General features: G+C 41.9%; 1 protein-coding gene across 1 annotated transcript in view; it reads left to right on the forward strand.

Moving 5' to 3' along the window:
• Cpvl (carboxypeptidase vitellogenic like) overlaps positions 1-18,630 on the forward strand; it is a 102,754-nt gene that overhangs the window by 76,970 nt on the left and 7,154 nt on the right. The window contains exon 10 of the mRNA XM_034519486.2: positions 1,643-1,825. Within this exon, the coding sequence (XP_034375377.1) occupies positions 1,643-1,825 (183 nt within the window). The remainder of the gene's footprint in view (positions 1-1,642; positions 1,826-18,630) is intronic.

Consider the following 18,630-nt stretch of genomic DNA (forward strand, 5'->3'; position numbering starts at 1 on the left):
TTTATTGCTCAGTTGAGTCAAATCTTTTAAAATGGCCTTAAATCTATCAAGGACTTTCCCCTTCGGGTTCCCGTGTAGGAGAGGGGCTGGCGACAGTGACTGGGCAACATGAAAGGCTGTGTGTTCCTGCGGGGGAGGCCCCAGACTCTTTCATCTTAGCCTGAATCTATCCCACCTCTGTCTGAGGCTTGGGAGTGTGTCAAAGTCCTGGGCTTTTTAATTACATTAAAGCCTTTTAGGAAGTCTGTGCACTCAGAGATGGAAACACATGCAGCGGAACACTTGAGAGCCAATTTGAAGACCAAACCAAAAGTCTCCACTCAGGCCAAAGCAGAGCCTGAGAGTAGATCAAAGGTTGCACAGAATCTAGGAAAACCTCTCCATTGGGTGAAATGGCCATGCTTTATAGTTATGATGAGGTGGGTACCACGGAAACAATGTCAGAAGTATAGAACGTAAGGGAGGAAGTGGCTCAGGTCTTTTTACCATGTGCATTAAGGAACCACTTTGTTTTCCAAATGTTCATCTGGCATATGAGTGTTTGTATAGAGAGAGCATGAGGTAATTGTAATGTGGCTTATGTCTGACCTTCAGCATTTGAATTTCAAATCTATGGTAAGCGTATCCCACCTCACTTAAATGACTTTATAACATCCCAGAGAACTCGTAAGCCACCGAATACTTAGCTACTCACCAGTTACAGGCTGCTGGCTTTTGTTAAGGTCTTGCTTATAATGAGACCCAACAAGCATAGTTGTATGGCTTTTAGTTTTCTTTCTTTCTTCTTGTAGAGTGCAAAAACGGGGTTACCAGTATTAAAAAGTATCCATATTTCTAAATCCTTTCTAGGTAAATCTTGAGTTGGGTGGCAGAAAGCAAGCTGTCTCGGCATCCTCTATGGTAGTCATTTAAGTGGGAGGGAAATATCTGTTCTGGAAAGGAAAGACTTCCTTTGCATGGATGGATATCATAGGAAAGGAAAGGAGCCTTAGAAGTGGCGTGGAGCTAACGGATCTGAGAGTTTCCACCCATCTTCCTGTTTCAAGAAGCGATAGTCGATTCAAACCTGATACAGGAGGACTGAGGAATATGGAACTCAAAGTGTAGTATCTCTTGGTTCCATTAGAATGTAACCTCCTTGATTATGCACACATGAACACACACACACACACACACACACTCACACACACACACACACACACACACACACACACACACACACACACATGACACACACCTTTTAAGTTATGCTTAACCTTTTAAGAAGGCAGCTTAAAGGCAGAGATAGCATACACAGTGAAATCCAATTTGAGAACTCAACCAGAGGTCCGCATTCAGACCAAATTGGAGACTGGAGAGATCAATACCGTACGGAGACCAGGAAAACCTCTTTGCTTCTCTTTTGAGACACAGATGTCTGTTGACTGTGATAAGTTAACTTTGGAAGGATGTTACGAGCTGAGACAGGACCGGAGTTTCTTTGAGGTTGTTGGTGTGTGTGGTGATCTGGGAGCAGGTGAGCTTCAGATCTGCTGGGGTAGCCTCTAGGGACCTATGATTCAGCTTCACCCTCCATTCCCGAATCTGCCTCTTGATTTTCCTTCTGAATTCCGTTTTTGCTGAGGGTTGGATTTCATTTCAGGTTCTCATCTACAATGGCCAACTGGACATCATCGTGGCAGCTTCCCTGACAGAACGCTCCTTGATGACCATGGACTGGAAGGGATCCCGAGCATACAAAAGGACACGTAGAAAGGTCTGGAAGATCTTCAAATCTGACAATGAAGTGGCAGGTTATGTGCGGCGCGTGGGTAAATTCCACCAGGTATGCAAATGGTTGGGGCATGCAGGTCGTGGGAGTGGGTTGGTAAACATAGACACAAAGCACAAAGGCCGGTAAGCTATGGCTGTCTGTAAGCAAAGTCATGAAACAGTCAAGGTGTAAATATGTGTGTTCTATAGCCCTCTCTTCAACAGAGAAGATATGGCACCATTATTAAAGTTAAGATCACTGATGTCATCACAGACAGAAGTCTAGGCATCGCTGAAGACATAATGAGACTGTGGAAAAGTTCAAAGTGGAGAAACATTAATGAGAAAATCCCAGCCCGTTCGGGAATCAAAGGGAACTTGACCAGTTATTTGAAGAAAATTCAGTGCAACCTCCTCCCACCATATGTGAACATGTTTTTATAGGCCATATGGAGAAATAACTAGAATAAACTCTCTCACTAGCTGACCCTGAAGAGTGACTTCCACTTAGGGCTTAAGTATTACGCCTGGACTTTTCTTTTCTCTTTGAGTTTTGAAAACAGTCTTTTGTGAACTTTGTAGCACGCCTTGGTCAGCAACTCCCACTCTCGTGTCCAGTAATAACTGTCAGTGTTGGAAAACTATACAGGTAAGGCCACCTGGGCCTGAAGGTTCCCTTAAGAGAAGCCTTCAAATCATCTATTCAATTTAACAGAGGATTAATGACTTTTTCCTGTTTCTAAGAAAACATTATTATAGGCTTTAGGTTTTCTTTTTTTTCACAAAGTACTCAATTTCGCCAAAAAATTTAGAATTTATGAGTTCCTGCAACTTTCATTTAATTTCTCCTAAAGACCTGTAGTGATATCAATAATTTATTTGTCTCTTGCCTGAGGCAAAAACAAAGTTATTACTGATTTCAAGTAACAGATAACGTTGCCTTTGTTGATTTCCCCATTGTAGTTTCGCGTCCTATTTTATTATTTATGCTTTTATCATATTATCTTCATTGTGAGTTATTTGCTATTGTTTAAAATTCTTTAAGACAGAGGCTTAGAAGATGAAGCTTTAGCCTGTACTTTATATGTGCATTCAATGTTTGTTATATGTATGTTAAGCTTGGTATTAAGTCTACACAAAGATTCATTATAGTTTCATTGATTTAAAATACTTACAACTCCTGTTGTGTTTTATCCCTTTTGTCTGGTAGGCTGTTTTAAAGTGTATTATTTAATATTCAAACATTTTGACTCTTGCTTTCTTGCATTTACTGTAAGCAGAAGGGGATACACTATCATAGCTTTGTGGTTTAAAAACCCACATATCCTTCACAGTTTCAACCATTTAAAATTTGCTTTCTGGCTCTCAAAGTGGTTGTTTTGGCAAACATTTTCTGCATACTTTTAAAGCAACCACATTCTTCAGTTGTTTGTTGTAATGTTTTTTATGTTAATCAAGGTCAGTTTTTATACTTATTATTTTGAAAATTCAAAATCACTTCCACGTAGCCTTTCCCCCATAATTCCCGTGCCCCCTACTGCCTCTCAAGTTTATGACCTCTTCTTCTTCAAATTATTGTTATACATGCACATATACACATATAAATATGAATGTAACCTGCTGACTCCGTTCAGTGTTGCTCATATGCATATGTATTTAAGGCTGATTGTATGAGACTGTATAGTCTAATGGAGGAGGCATCTCTGAAAGGATTAACTCAGTCTTTCTTATTACCCACTAGTTCGCTGGAGCTCTTCTTTTGGGATTAGGCCCTTGTGAGATTTCCTCCATCTACGCTGGGATGTCAATTGGTGTTGTCCTTGTGTGACCTTCTTTAGGTGGCCATATTGTTAATTTCACAGGTGTAACTGTCTTATACAGAAGGCACTATCTGGAAGCAGATGTCCTCGTCCTCTGGCTCTTACAATCTTTCCACAGTATCTACTACAATGGTCCCTGAATTCTAGGTGTAGGGGTTGTGCTGTTAGCAGGCACCCCGCACCCCAGTCTGTTGTTCTCCACATTTGATCAGTTATCAATTTCTGGGATGTCTCCATCTGCTAAAATGAAGCTTCTTTGATGAGGGGTCAAAAATACACTTATCTGTGGATAGAAGGTAAACTATTTAAAATGTACTTGGTGATTATAGTAGTTTAGAGAATAGGCAGGAGAATGTTCTTCTCTAGGTTCTATGACTTCACCAGCCATGGTACTTGGTTGGCTAAGTTTATAAAACCAGGCATGAATTTTCTCCTGTTGAGTGGGCTTTCAGTCCAATTGGATGGCTGCTGGTTAGCCAAAGAAAATCTACTCTCTACTCTCATCCCCTCAGATGTATCTTGCTCTGATGGTCATTGTGGTTCATAGGCTTCATAGCTGGGTAGAACAATTCTCTCCACCCCACCCCACCCCACCCCACCCCACCCTTCTCTCTCTCTCTCTCTCTCTCTCTCTCTCTCTCTCTCTCTCTCTCTCTCTTTCTCTCTCTCCTTTCTTTCTCTCTCCCTCCCCCTCTTCCTTTTCCTCCCCTCTCTTCTCTCTCTATTTGTTTCTCTTCCTCCTCTCTCTTCTCTCTATCCCCTCTTCTCTCTCTCTGTCTGTCTCTGTCCATCCTTCCTTCCATCCTTCCCTCCCTCTCTTCCTTTCTTCCTCCCTTACTTCTTTCCCACTGTTAACAAGAGAGATCTCTTAAAATCTGCTGCCATGTTTGAAGCTTGTTCTGGTTTTCCTTTTACTTTGTGCTGTTCGCTGCTGACAGCCACAGATTCCTTGTTACACATTCCTGACACTAAATCTTCCTTTCTTATGAACTATTCTGTTTATTTGCAGCAATGCTTCTCATCTTAAGGTGACTTGATTGATGGTAGCATATCAATTGACGGTAGCGAATGATGGTAACTATGCCAACTTTCTTTTGAAAGTGTGCACATGGGATACTTTTCTTTATTCAGTGTTTCCCTTCCTGTCATTTTGTAGAGCCATATTTAAGATATACTTTTTAATGCAGTATAGTGGGTTTTATTTTTTGTGGATCCTGACAATATTTTAAATTTAGAGTTGTACATTTGCATTTAATGTAATCACTGATTATTTTTAAATCTACTATCTTGTTGTATTGTTTCTTTGGCTCTATATTTCTGTTTCCTTTAGTTTAAAACTCCTTGGAGCTTTATGTCATTTTTTAATTTCCATCAATACATTTGTGAGTTATCATTCTTTTGAAATTTTTTTTAAACAGTACTAGCACAATGTGAATGCTAGGCTTACTTAATGCTAATATAAATTAGAACTTTACTGTTTTTCAGATAAATATGAGAACCTCAGGATAGTTACATCTTTACCCATTTCCCAGGTTTTTGCCATTAAAAACAAGACACTCCCATGTCTCCTTTAAACAGGCATTATTTACGCATTTGGTCCAACCAGCACTCGCTAAGAATTCACTACACAGTTAACTTGTCAGCAAACATCAGTCTTTTGTGTATTTCTTGTTTCTTCAAAAACATTCTTTAGTATTTATTTTTAAAATGTCCATTGACAACATGCTCTCTATTTTGCCTGTATGTGCCTTTCTGCCTCCTTCGGTTGGGAAGGCCATGTCTAGTGCAATGGGGTGTAGTTGTTTTCTGTGAGCGCCTGAGGGTTGTGGCTTCTGTTTTCTCCTGTACCCTTGTGATGACATGCCAGACGTTAGCTTTTTTGATCCTGCTTTGAAGGTGATTTGCGTTTCGTTTTGTTCTGCATATCTCCTGTGTGCTGTTTCCCAGCAGTTCTACTATTCTGAAGTATGGTATGAAGATGACTGTCCTTCTTGCTGTCAGCACTGTGTGGGTCTTGTCTTGTTTTATTCTGACTTGATACAAGATAGAAACATCTGGGAAGAGGCAATGGCAATTGAGAAAATGCCCTGGTCAGAATTTACTTATTTATTTATATTTATTTGGTTCAGGACTAATGTGAGAGGTTCCAGCCCACTGTGGGTGGTATCACTTCTGGGCATGTGGTCCTAGGGTACATAAGAAAACAAAGCAGTAAGTCAGGGAAGCAAGCAGCCCTCCTCATGGCTCCTGTGTCACTTCCTGCCTCCAGGTCCCTGTCTAGAGTTCCTGTGCTGACTTCCCTCTGTGATCCACTGTTAGCAGGACATGTAAGCTGAAGTAAACCCTCCCTCTCCAGGATGCTCCTGACCATGTTCCATATCTCAGCAGCCAAAACTAGGCCACCGGGTGTGTATCCTGCCTGTGTTCCTTTAGCTTTTGGAAACTAAAGTTTTGAAATTTTTGGTGTTTTTGTTTTGTTTTTTGGTCATATTTATACAATTCTCAGCTTCTACTCCTTTATGGGCTGGTCATGCTCTGTTCTCTCTCTCTCTCTCTCTCTCTCTCTCTCTCTCTCTCTCTCTCTATCTATCTCATCTCTCAGTTTGTGTTTAGGTGTTCAGTATTCACCCAGCTAAGGCCCTGGGTTTGCTTCCTAGACTAGAAAGAAAGAAAAATAAAAAGATCCCCCCAAAATCACCACCCCCAACACATACATACATGCTCACACATAAAAAAAAAAAAAAAAAAAAAAAAAAAATAATACCCAAAAAACCCCCCCAACCCAACACCAAAAAAAAAACAACAAAAAAAGAAAAGAAGACTATGACACATTCTTCTTTATGCTTCAAGTTTCTTTTCTACTGGTCTTTCTTTTGGTTCAATATACTTTTTTTTTAACTTCTATTTTAAATATGTTGGTTAACCCGGTTGTTCGTGTTTTGAAGATTTCATGTAGCCTGCTTGCTTTGGACCACATTTTGTGCACACACATGTACAAACACACATATCCAATTACTATAACCCTACGCCATGTGAATGCATTGTGGAGATAGCACCTAAGGGCAAATGAACGCATAAAGGTAGGGCCTTTATTTAATATCATTCCTGCCCTTGGAAGGAGAGACACCAGAGAAACACGATCCTGCAAGGTGGGAGAGTATTATCTCCAAAGGCGAAATTAGTCAGTTCATGGATCATGAACTTCCCAGATGTCCCTTCTGTCTTCCTGCCAGGAACCTTTGACATGATTCACAGAGAGCGCTGCTCTTTCTATTTTTATTGTCATGACATGAGTTGCTTACAAGGATGCATATAGCAAGAGGAAAATTATAAAGGGTAAAATTCATGATCTAAGAAAGAACTTTTTATTCAAAGCCAGCTCATAAGGGGAAGCTAGACATTGATATGTGGACTGTGGGGGCAGATATGTACTCTGAGCTATGAAGGGCAGATAAATGGTACCTCCCGATCCACCATGCTCATCTTAGAGATGTAAATCTCAGAAGCACACAGAGATCTCCTCAGCCACCTGTCCCTGCACACCCACCCATCAGTCTTGCTAATTGCTATACTACCTGAGACTGCACACATGTCCTTTTTACATCTTGCCCAAATGTACCAACTGAGGCAGCCAGATTGATGCTTGGGGCAGTGTGTGTCACAGAAGTAGGAAGAAAAATTGGCTACTTACCAGCCAGAAAACCATGGCTGCTATCACACTAAGCCATCTGACTCTTCCTGTGATGGCAAGACACCCTGACAGACAAAATGGTACTGAGCTGGTTTCCAAAAGATAAACAGAAGAAGCAGGAGGTCCATATATGCTAGCTTTTGGGAGGAGTTGCCTCAGAGCCGGGAACCTGCATTCTGCATATATGATTTAAGCATGCTGGGACTGCACCTCCTCCCGCGAACTCCTGCTCAATGCCTTGGAGCTGCTTGGTGGTTGTTGGGGATGAAGGACTGGAGGTAGGAAAGGAGGCCATTGTGCCAACTCTTGGATGATTCATTGGTTTTTGTTCACTTCAAAGCTGGGGTCTTCCCTATGCCAGGCAAGTGGGCTACCTCTGACCTGTCCTCAACTCCTTTTTACTTTTACTTTTAAGACAAGGTCTCACTACACTGCTGAGGCTGGCCTTAAATTTGTGATTCTCCTATCTCTGTTTCCAGGTAGCCAGGATCACAGGTATGCCTAAGGATTTTTTTTCTCCAAGGTTATTTTGACTCATTGAGAAATATATTAAAATCTTATTAGGTTTCTAGGCATATTGATGAACTCTAGAGAAACATGTTTCTATTTTAAACTTCACTAAGCTAAATGTTTTGAAGAAAACAGTTTAAACATACCCAGTTTTGAATCTGTACTGAAAATATTTATTGACACTAATTATTCTCTGTGTGAAGATTGTTCAATCTTGAATTACCTTTCCATTTTCAGTTTTTCAGTAGATTTTGCTGAGTGGGAATTCTGTTAACATAAGTTTTGCATAATTAATAAATCTAATTTACTTGATTTCAGCTAGCCATAAGTATTGTCTTATAAATTTTTCAGCACCAGGATCAATCTACGTTTATTAGGACAAATAACAAGATGGGTTATTTCAACTAGGTAGCATCTTCCATAGATCTCACAGTCCAGGTGAGGACGCCAAGTACCAGAAGCTAAGTAGTCTCTGTGTTCATTACTTTCCAATTGCTGGATAAAACACCACAATTAAGGTGGCTCACAGAATTAAGAGTTAACTTGGGTTTATGGTTCCAGTGTGGTAAGAGTTCATCATGGGAGAGAGACATAGCAGCAAGCAGCTTGTATGGTGGGGTAGCTGAGGGCTCATATCTTCAAATGTGAGTAGGAAGGGGAGAGAGAGAGAGAGAGAGAGAGAGAGAGAGAGAGAGAGAGAGAGAGAAGCACAACAAGACTTTTAATCCCAAAGACTATCCCCACTAATGCCTTCCTCCAGCAAGACTGCACAACCCAAATCTTCTCAAAAGTGCCACCAACTGAGGACCAAGTGCTCCAATACATGAGGGGCACGCCCATTCAAACCATCAACACCTCCTTCTTGCTTCTTAATCCCATTTCTTATCATTGCTGAAATAGGCCATGCCTGATGACAGAAAGGAGGTGGAGTCACAGTGGTGTCCCAGGACAGAAGACATTGGAGATTGTAGACTTGACTGTCTTAATTAAAGCATTAACTGAATCACAGGTGGTGACAGTGTCCTGTAGACATAGGACTATGGGTTTCAAGAAAGCTGTAGAGCTGGGTCTGAGAGGAGAACAGCTTCATTCACTGGTAAGAAGAGGTATAACTAGGAACTTGTGTTACTAATAAACTAACAAATGTCGGAAGTGGCTAAGGAACCAGAGAGACCATCGATGGAGACTTGGATAAGAGACCTAAGGAGGGCAGAGCATGTTGGCTCACCGTTCGAAGCTGAAGGAAAACTGACAAAGAACTAGAAGGGAGTCATGGGGACTAGTGTTAGGTTCAAGGGTATATGCTCTATTGTTTGTGCAATTGGAAATCACTAAAAGATTTTAAAGACATATTTACAGTTGCAAGAGAACTTTCAAATGGCAGCAATAGGGTGGGTTTATGCTAGAGAGGCCCTGGAAACAGGTTGTTCCATTAGGAGCTTTGCTGTGAGAATGTGGCTCATCGCCTTCACAAGGTTGCTTGCTTGGTGCTTGATTCTCAGCTCTAAATAGAGATGGACAAATAGGCTTTGGAATGTTCAGGCTGTAAAGATGGGCTTCTTGGTGGTGAGATGTCACTCACTCTGTGTTCATGGCCCCGAAAAGCTACTGATGCTCAGAGGAAGTGTGCCCATGTTCTCTGTCCTCTCAGCTGTCCTAAGACCCTCCAGTCCCTGCAGCACATCCCAGGACAAAGCTTATGCCTGACCCCGAGGGAGGTCTGCCCCACAGAGCCTCAGACTTGTGGTCTGCCACAGTCTAAGGAACTCCTCGAAAATACCGTGCCACTCAGCTCTCAGATGTGGGTAGGTTATGAAGACCATCATCTTGAGAAAGGCTCAGGGCTGGGACACTTCCAGATGAAGACTTTCACTAGCTGCATCCCTCAATAGCAGTCTGACCATACTTAGCCTGGCTGCTGCCAGACAATGCCCATGGCTGTTCTATGGCCTGGAGGATGAGACAGTGGGAACTGGTCCCCCACCTCTCTCTCCCTGTGTTTTGGGTAAGACCACATAGGAAACTGTCCTTGTTTTGTGTGATCTACAAACTGTTCAAGTTCTCAGTACACATTTTGTCTTCTCTCTGCCTTAGAGAGACAGTAGGGCAGGGTACTCACAAGAGTAAGGTACAATACTATGTGTGTGTGAAAGTCATAACAATGAACCCTCTTTTAAATGCTAATAAAAAATTAACCTAAGAGCAAAGAAAGATGGGTTTGACTTTGCTTTCAATTCATAAACTGTAAGTTAGGAACTCTTGTCTCTCAGGGAAAAAGAATTGGCTAAGATTTGTCAGTAAATGTTTTTCTTTCTCTCTCTCTCCCTCTCTCCCTCTCTCCCTCTCTCCCTCCCTCCCTCCCTCCCTCTCATTATTTACTGTATAATAACAAATGCTTCCAGAACTCAGTGGCATAGGGACACAGTTTATTATTTCTCACAAGCATGTGGACAGATTGGACTCGGTTGGGTGTTTTGATTCAGACAGGGTAGGTTAGGTCACACACACACACACACACACACACACACACACACACACACACACACCTGCATCCATCTGGATCTTGGCTAAAGCTGGGATAGTCCGAGTGGGTCCCTCTCCAGAGCTCTTTCTCTTTGGAGTCTTCTAGGTAGTATGCTACCTGGAACTCTTTATAACACGGCATCAGGTCTGTCAAATTGAGACTAACAAGTTTACTGTCTTTTGAAGGTTTGCAGTCAAAAGTCACAAAATACCTTTTTTTTTTTTTTTTTTTCTTACTGTGTTGTCTTTGTCAAGAAAATCCCATAGAAAGGCCAGATTCTTCTTGGGGCAAAGAATAACAAATAATTTGAAAATAGAAACTATATTTTCTTTGGTTTCTATTGACTTTAACTTCGGCTTGCCTCTAGCAGGAGCCTCAGGTGGCTTGTATGTGGACAACCTTCCTCTGATACACAACATTGCTAAATCCTAGCCTATTTTACCAGCTAGCTTTTCAGCTAGAAATCAAAGAGCACAGCTCTACTTCTGAAACACCAGCAAGTGGTCAGAAGCATCACAGTATTAGATGGCCCTACCCCTCAATAGAGTCCACACTACAGCCTTGATTCACAAAACCTTCAGCCAAAAACTTCAGCTACATTTTCACCTTCTGTTCTTGCCATTCAGTTGTGGTTTACAAATAGGCCTTGTTCTCAAATCACTGGGCGACTGTTGATTTAGATTCGTAGAAAAACACTCTTATTTATTCAAAGCGTCAGCTTCCTTTCTCAAAAGCTAGCAAGCAGTTTTGTTCTATGCTGAGATTATGGGGGTTTGGTGTGTAGTGATCTTAGATAGTAATGCATCTGTGTTCCTCTCTGACAGAGAAGGACTTGTATCAGGCAGTGTCTGCTTTAAATGCCAACCAGAGTGTTGGTTCTCAACCAAAGCACTGGCCACTGGCCACTGGCTACTGGACAGAGAATTCCTTTCTATTCATTGTTGCTCAAATACTATAAGAGGCTGGTAGATTCTATGCCCAAAGGGGAAAAATCTATTGTTTTAGTCCGTGTAGTCTTTTAATGAGTAAACTTAATGTTTTCTCCCAGTTATTCCAGAAAGTTTCTTAGCCTAGGACAAGAGTCTTCTATGGCATGGATTCAAGAGGTCGCTGAGCTTAGAAGGGAAAAAAAAAAAAAAAAAAAAAACAACATATCTTTATTTTTACTAACCCTTTGCTGAAATAGTATTTCCTTCCATTATGAATTACAAAATTTGGCATTTCCTTTTATTTTTGAATGTAGGCGACAAATCCCAGTGCTGCTGGCAGTATCTTTGAGTACCACACCAGAAAGAAGAGCTCTTTTCATATCAGACTCACTGTCACAGATACTGATTCTGACATCTGGAAATGACTTTTGTGCTCACCATTAGTTGACAATCACAGCCTTACTAGAAGCAATGGTTTCCGATGAAATTAGTAGACTATGTATATACACAGTGTATTGCAAGTTTGTGTTTTACTTTATTGATTATTTTATTACGATAGCTTCATTTGTGATCTATCAATATGTTCGGTTGATCTACTGTTTCCTGCTCTGAGGACAAGTCCAGGCTACCAGGGGAGGGAGCAGGTACTTTTGCCATACCTTAACCCACCATGAATGTGTGAGCTGAGATAAAGCTTTCTTCCCTTAAGTTTCTTCTTATTAAGTGTTTGGTCACAAAAGTGATAAAAAAAAAAAAAGTCAGTATTTTAACCGATTTACAAGTGATTAGAGGATTTAGAAATGTGTGCATGGATGATATTTGCAGTTACTACACACGGTCATATTAAGGGAGTTGAGCACCTATAGAATTTTGCTGTCTCTAGGAAGTCCTGGAATCAATCCCCTGTGGATAGTAAAGCCTGACACACCCCCCCCCATTCTAACATCGTAGTCATATCAGATAGACAGAGAGCTTACAGCACCCACACACAAAAGATTAAAGACCCATGTGTTAGACCGTTTTGAACTATTCGAAGTAATGTATAGACTCTCTCAAATCAAAATGCCAGGCTAGCTTTGGTGACTTGATGCTGAGAAGCTGTGGAGTAAATGATCACCCTGGGGAGCCTGTCTGCTTCTGCTGTGATCTAGCATGTTCTGGTAACACTGTAGAGTAAGGGTTGAGAGGACAGGTGCAGTGAGCTTGGGTTCCTCATAACAAATATCGGAGGGAAACTTTGGCCAAGGGATAGTACTTACATTCTCTGTATCTGAGGTTTCAGGCCATGGGCATTTGGCCCTGCCACTGTGGGCCTATGGCTAGGCAGAGCATGGTAAGAGAGGTCACACACTGTAGAGCAGAGCTGTTTAGATCCTGGACACTGGGAAGCATAGACTCAGACAGAGTGCATGGGACAGTGGCTGAGACATGTCCTTCCATGGCATGCTTCCTGCTTCCTCCAACTTGGCCTACCCTCTCAATAATGCCCTCCAATTTCAAACTCCTCAGTGGACTGAGTTTTCTGTTTGTTGGTTTAGACCTGAATCCAGATGGTCCATGACTTCTCCAGTGATCTGATCCATCAACTAGGGACAAAGCCATCAATACTTGAGCCTTTCGAGGAACCCTTTCTATCTAAACCGTGCTATGCCTGGGTAGATCTCTGCTCTACTCCCTAGCCGGGTGACATCAGGCAAGCTATTTAGCCTGTCCAACTGGTTCCTCACCCATGTTACATTAGATTTCTTAAACTGACTGGCAAGCATAATGGTGTTCACCTCTGATCTCTTTTCCCTTACACAACCATTATTTTTGTTGAGTGTACACTCAATATTTAGTCTTAAAGAGAGAAGGAAAAATTCCCTGGAAGATTCGGTATTGTGATTATTGAGATAAGGACACTGATTACTTGCACTCTGCTGGACACCCAGTGAGCATGTGGTATTTGCCTCTCTTTGTGAGCCTTCTCCACATTAGTCTGTTTTCAATGGGCAGGAAGCTCCCCTCTGTGTTCACTGATATTATGTGTTAAAAGTTCAAGCGATTAAATTACTTCAGTAATGCTTATCAGATTGACCTGGAGCTGTGTCCAGTTATTGCTTCACTGTGGTGGGAAAACCATCTCTATTTGAATTAGAATTAGGGAGAGCTGAGGTGGAGTTTGCCATTCATTTTTCTATAAAGTGCTCCATTGACAAAAGTGTCTAAATTAAGCAAAAAATTATTTCTTTCTTATTTTCTTTTAATTGCCTGTTTGGAGATAGGGACTCACCATATAGCCCACACTGGCCTCAAACTTGCATTCCTCTGACCCCGCCAGTGCTGGGAATACAGATGTGTATCACCATGCCTGCATCCAGTATTGAATTATTTCCAAACCCTCAGTCTCTCCTGGTTCAACAATGATCTGAAACACACCTGTTGACAATAAAGGAAGAGAACCCAGCCTTTAATTTTCTTTTCATTTGTACCAAATTTCTAACATATGGGGGGGAAAAAAAAGAAGGGAAATATAGCAAGCAGTGGGCTAGCTTCAAAACAAGAAGGCAAGCTTCCTGGGCCTGTGCTGTCCAGGGTGGGGATCTCCGTGTTTATTTTTGTTCCTACTATTTATTTTTTTTACACAGCGGCCCGAGTCCCAAGGTTTAGGTTCTGGCAGCTTTGCCTTCCTGGAGCTGCTGTGTGAGGGGACTTCCAGCTTTGGTCTTTGTTTCAGCTCTGTTGCTCTGCTGAGTCCTTCCCACCTACTGGGTTGAGACAGGGCCTAACCTCATCATCTCTCTGATGAGAGAAGAGAAAGAACATTAAGGCTCTCACAGATTCCTGGTTGAAAGCTTGGCAGCATCAAGAGGCAGTTTTTTTTTTTTTTTTTTTTTTTTTTTTTTTCTAGCTTAAAATTAAATATTGAAAGCATGCTCGGTAGTCATGATGCTTGTGGGAAGGTGAGGCAAAGCAGAGGTGACCCCACTCTCTGTGCCAGGCAGATTAAGAAATCCAGGTTCCTATAACCCTGGCCTTCCCCTCCCCCTCCCCTCCCTACTACCTCTGGAAGGAAATGTCTTGTGTTTGGAGTTTATCATTCTCTTCCTTTGCTTATTTGTATTAACAATCCTTTATATGTATAATATTTTTTCTACAAGTATGTATCTTTTTCTTTCCATGCTTAAGCCCACATAAAGGGGCCAGTCAGCGTGTGTTTTGTGGTAATATAACAGCCTACACTGGTGAGATTCGCCCATGTAAATGAGCTCAGTCCTGCTGTTCTTTTTCAGGTTATGATTGTTTTACCCATCTACTGCTGCTGGACCTTTAGGCTCCTCCTGAGACTTTGTGCCTACAAATGGTCTCACCGTGAACATTCTTGCTCCCAACTCTTTGTCCCTGTGTTGACCTGAGACTACATAGCATGTGTCTTCCACATAGGTTGTGTGCTTGTGTCTAAGAGGTCAGGTTATTGAACACAGGGTCTTCTTCTTTGTTAACTTTTACTCACTTGGGGTTTTTTCGGTGAGGGGGGCTTCGCATCTTTTCTGTGTCTTAATGCTTGCGGTTAGTTTTCTCTTCCTCTTGCCTTCTGCTGCCTACTTTTCTGGCCCCCATCAACTGCACTACTGACTGTGGCATGCCCATGTCTCTGGGTGCTTTGGTTGGGATAGTGTTTCTTTCTATATATCCCCTACTGAAGCTGGATTCAAGAAAAAATAAAATCAGAAATGGCTTCCTTCCGTGCCCTTCCAACTCAACTCCACTAGCCAGTGGCTCAGCAGTAAGAAACAACTAGTCAACAACAAGAAACAGCTAGTCAGCAACAAGAAACAACTAGTCAGCAACAAGAAACAGTTAGTCAGCAACAAGAAACATCTAGTCAGCAACAAGAAACAACTAGTCAGCAACAAGAAACAACTAGTCAGCAACAAGAAACAACTAGTCAACAACAAGAAACAACTAGTCAACAACAAGAAACATCTAGTCAGCAACAAGAAACAACTAGTCAGCAACAAGAAACAACTAGTCAGCAACTAGAAACAACTAGTCAGCAACAAGAAACAACTAGTCAGCAACAAGAAACAACTAGTCAACAACAAGAAACAACTAGTCAGCAACAAGAAACAGCTAGTCAACAACAAGAAACATCTAGTCAGCAACAAGAAACAGCTAGTCAGCAACAAGAACCATCTAGTCAGCAACAAGAACCATCTAGTCAACAACAAGAAACAACTAGTCAACAACAAGAAACTAGTCAGTAACAAGAAACAACTAGTCAGCAACAAGAAACAGCTAGTCAGCAACAAGAAGCAGCTAGTAAGCAACAAGAAACAACTAGTCAGCAACAAGAAACAGCTAGTCAGCAACAAGAAACAGCTAGTCAAATCATCAGGTTCAGCGGTTCCTTGCAGCCACAGCCCAGCCTTAGACAGCAGGAAGAGACCCAATTCTTTCTTTCAGAAGCCTTCTCATTTCCACCACCTGTCCATCCAGACAAAGAGGAGACAGGATTCAGCTGGTTTACTCTGCTGAGATCCTGCTTTGCTGTAAGCCTTACCAGAAAATGAAGGAGAGCCATCATTGCCAGTTTCCCTACACCCGGTCCTCAGCTGGCATCTCTTACATCTGCTTTGTAGTCTCCTGCTCGTTGGCCTGGTTCGATTCATTCCCTAATGCTCGTCATAGAAACCACAGAGAACTACTTAAAAAGCATAACACTGCATTCATACAAAGCAATAAAAATAGTGCGGCGTTTAAGGGGAGCATTGAAAGAAACCATGAGGGCTTTCCCACACTGAAAATTCCCACATGAAACTCAGTTGCCTTGTGGCAGTGTTTTAAAGGATACCGCTCAAAAGCATGCTAAATTTGTATTTTAAACTGCCATCGTTTAATTCTTTCCTTTCCCAGGAGCTCCTCAGCTGATCTAAACTCATCCGTTGACCCTCGTCTCAGTACTTTTCCAAATTGCAAGTCTGGTCGTGCTTAAAGCTTCTAACTTGGACTCCCTTGGCTGAAGTCTAAACTCTGCTTGGCTTAATGAAGACTTGCTCAGACCTCAATCCCGATGATCTCCCTGCTTCCCAGTTAGAACCCTGAGAGACAAAGCAAGTTACCATGTCACTCCCCACAAGTGCTGTGCCTAGCAAGCCTCACGAGGTCCCACTCCTGCTGGATGAAGTGCTTGCTGCTTCAACTATTGAAATATCCCCCTTCGCCTATCAGAGCTCAATTCTCATGCTTCTTCCAGGAAGCCCTTCTTGATTCTGCTCCTCGGCATATCTCCTTCTCTGTGGCTCTGATTAGGTATATCCCCTGTTGCGTGTACTATACTGGGTAGCATGAGAGCCAGCTTCTGATGGACACAGAGGCTGAAATAATGTGTCCTGGTTGTTTGCACACCGCTCACCATAGCCCCTGGCACTGAGTGCATACTCAGTGCATTCAAACCAAACTGCTCCAGTTTCATCCTGAGACCTGTCTCCCCTCTCCTCCCCTTCTCCCTCCCTCATCCCTCCTTTCCTACACATGTGTACATTTTAATACATCTCACAGTGAAAGCGATGTCTTCTCCACACTTAGAGAGGGCAAGGTGTCTTCTAGGCGACAGACTAGACATGCAGAGATGAACAGTTTAGAATAATCCAGGGCTGTGTTGTTTATTTCAGCCACAGACCATTTCCCTTCTGGGTTTCCGATTCTGGAACATGGAGTTATGAAAGAACTTGCAGGCTTCATTATCCTGCTACCGAGGACAGCATCCTCTGCTTTCAAAGACTGGATTCTTGATTTTTGTTTGGTTTCCTTAGCTTTAAAAAAAAAAAAAAATCCACACACCCGGCTAGCTTCCTGAAAACAAAGGAAACAGTAAACAATAACCACTCCCAATTTGACTGGAAGTATTTGCCAGAAGCCTCCTTAACTCCCATGGTTCCATTTCACTAGTAAGGATTGCTTAGCCTAACAAGAATGCTTCCAAATTAAGCTGTCTGAATTGCATTTAGTTAATACTCTGGGAACTAATTTATTGTACAATTTAAAATATACACCGGCTAGCAGATCTATTTATTACATGTATTACAGCTAGGCAACAATGCATAATTTTCTCTTATCTGTTGAGTGGTTTTTAATAATCTATTGAAATTTGAAAGAGAACCATTTCATTAAATGGGAAGTGAGTAAATACTGTGAAGTCCAACATTGTAAAGAATTATCTACCCGTGGAGAATGGGTTTTAAAAATTAATGGCATTTCCGGGAACCAGCAAAGAATTGGGTTTGCTTTTTAAACAGTAACTTTTATTGTTTGGAATCCAAGCGTAACCAACAGTCCCAAAATCACTTGTGGAAATGCTACACCAGGTCAGAAAATAAACAAATGATGGAGAGTCAACCACTGTGACTTCCATGCTGTTAGCTGGACCAAGGAACCACGTCTCCTCACAGTTGTGGGCTCCGCATTCAAATGTTTTATTTCAGGATATGTCACTGGTAATATTCTAAGCTTTAGCAAGTTCTCTGCCCCAAATCCCTGAGACCCAGGAACAGTTGTGGATTCTGGGATCTATGTAGACAGTGGGTCAATACTACAGTTAAATTCAAATACCCTGTCTGGTCTGATGTTACTCTAAACAGCTCAGCTTTGGCGCATGCTCAGTTCTCTGCTGTAGATGCAAGCAGCCAGAAGGTGGTGGGTAGCCTTGACGCTTCTTATTGCCAGTTACACCAGAATACATGAGGCAGGTATGGGCAAGCAGGCAAGCAGGTAACAGGTCTTTTCATCTTTCTGCAAATATTTGAAATCTAGCCCATCTGATTTCCAGAAGCAAAGTTTCAGAGAAGTTTGGGGCCTTATAATTTAAGTTTCAATGAACATTTCTTAGTGTGGTGGTAGCTTTCTAGCGCCGTGACAAAACTACCACGAGAGAACTGAATTAAAGGAGCAGAGGCCACTCCAATCACACTCTCCGTGGTCCGGGAACACCGTCATCCTGGCGAGACTGTACAGGGAAGCAAAGCCGCTTACTTCATGGTGACCAGGAAGCAAAAACAAACAAACAAATACAAAAACAAACAAACAACAAACCAGGAAGAGGCCAGAATCCAATATTCCTTTGTACCCAACAGCCCCGTGAGCTTTCCTTCCACTGAGACCTGGAGCTTCTCAACCTTCCTACTGCGATGACCCTTTAATAGTTCCTCATGTTGTGGTGGCCCCCAACCATAAAATTAGTTTGTTGCTTTTTCATAATTGCTTCTTCATAATTTGCTGCTGTTATGAATTGTGATATAGTTATTTTTGGAGATAGAGGTTTGTCAAAGGGGCTGCCAAATTCTACCCACAGGTTGAGACCCACTATCTTAAAGGCTCTACCATCTCTCTTCCAGTAGTGCTGGGGCCAGGGACCAACCCTTCAAC

This window comes from Arvicanthis niloticus, chromosome 15, assembly GCF_011762505.2.
Source record: "Arvicanthis niloticus isolate mArvNil1 chromosome 15, mArvNil1.pat.X, whole genome shotgun sequence".
Lineage (NCBI taxonomy): Eukaryota > Metazoa > Chordata > Mammalia > Rodentia > Muridae > Arvicanthis > Arvicanthis niloticus.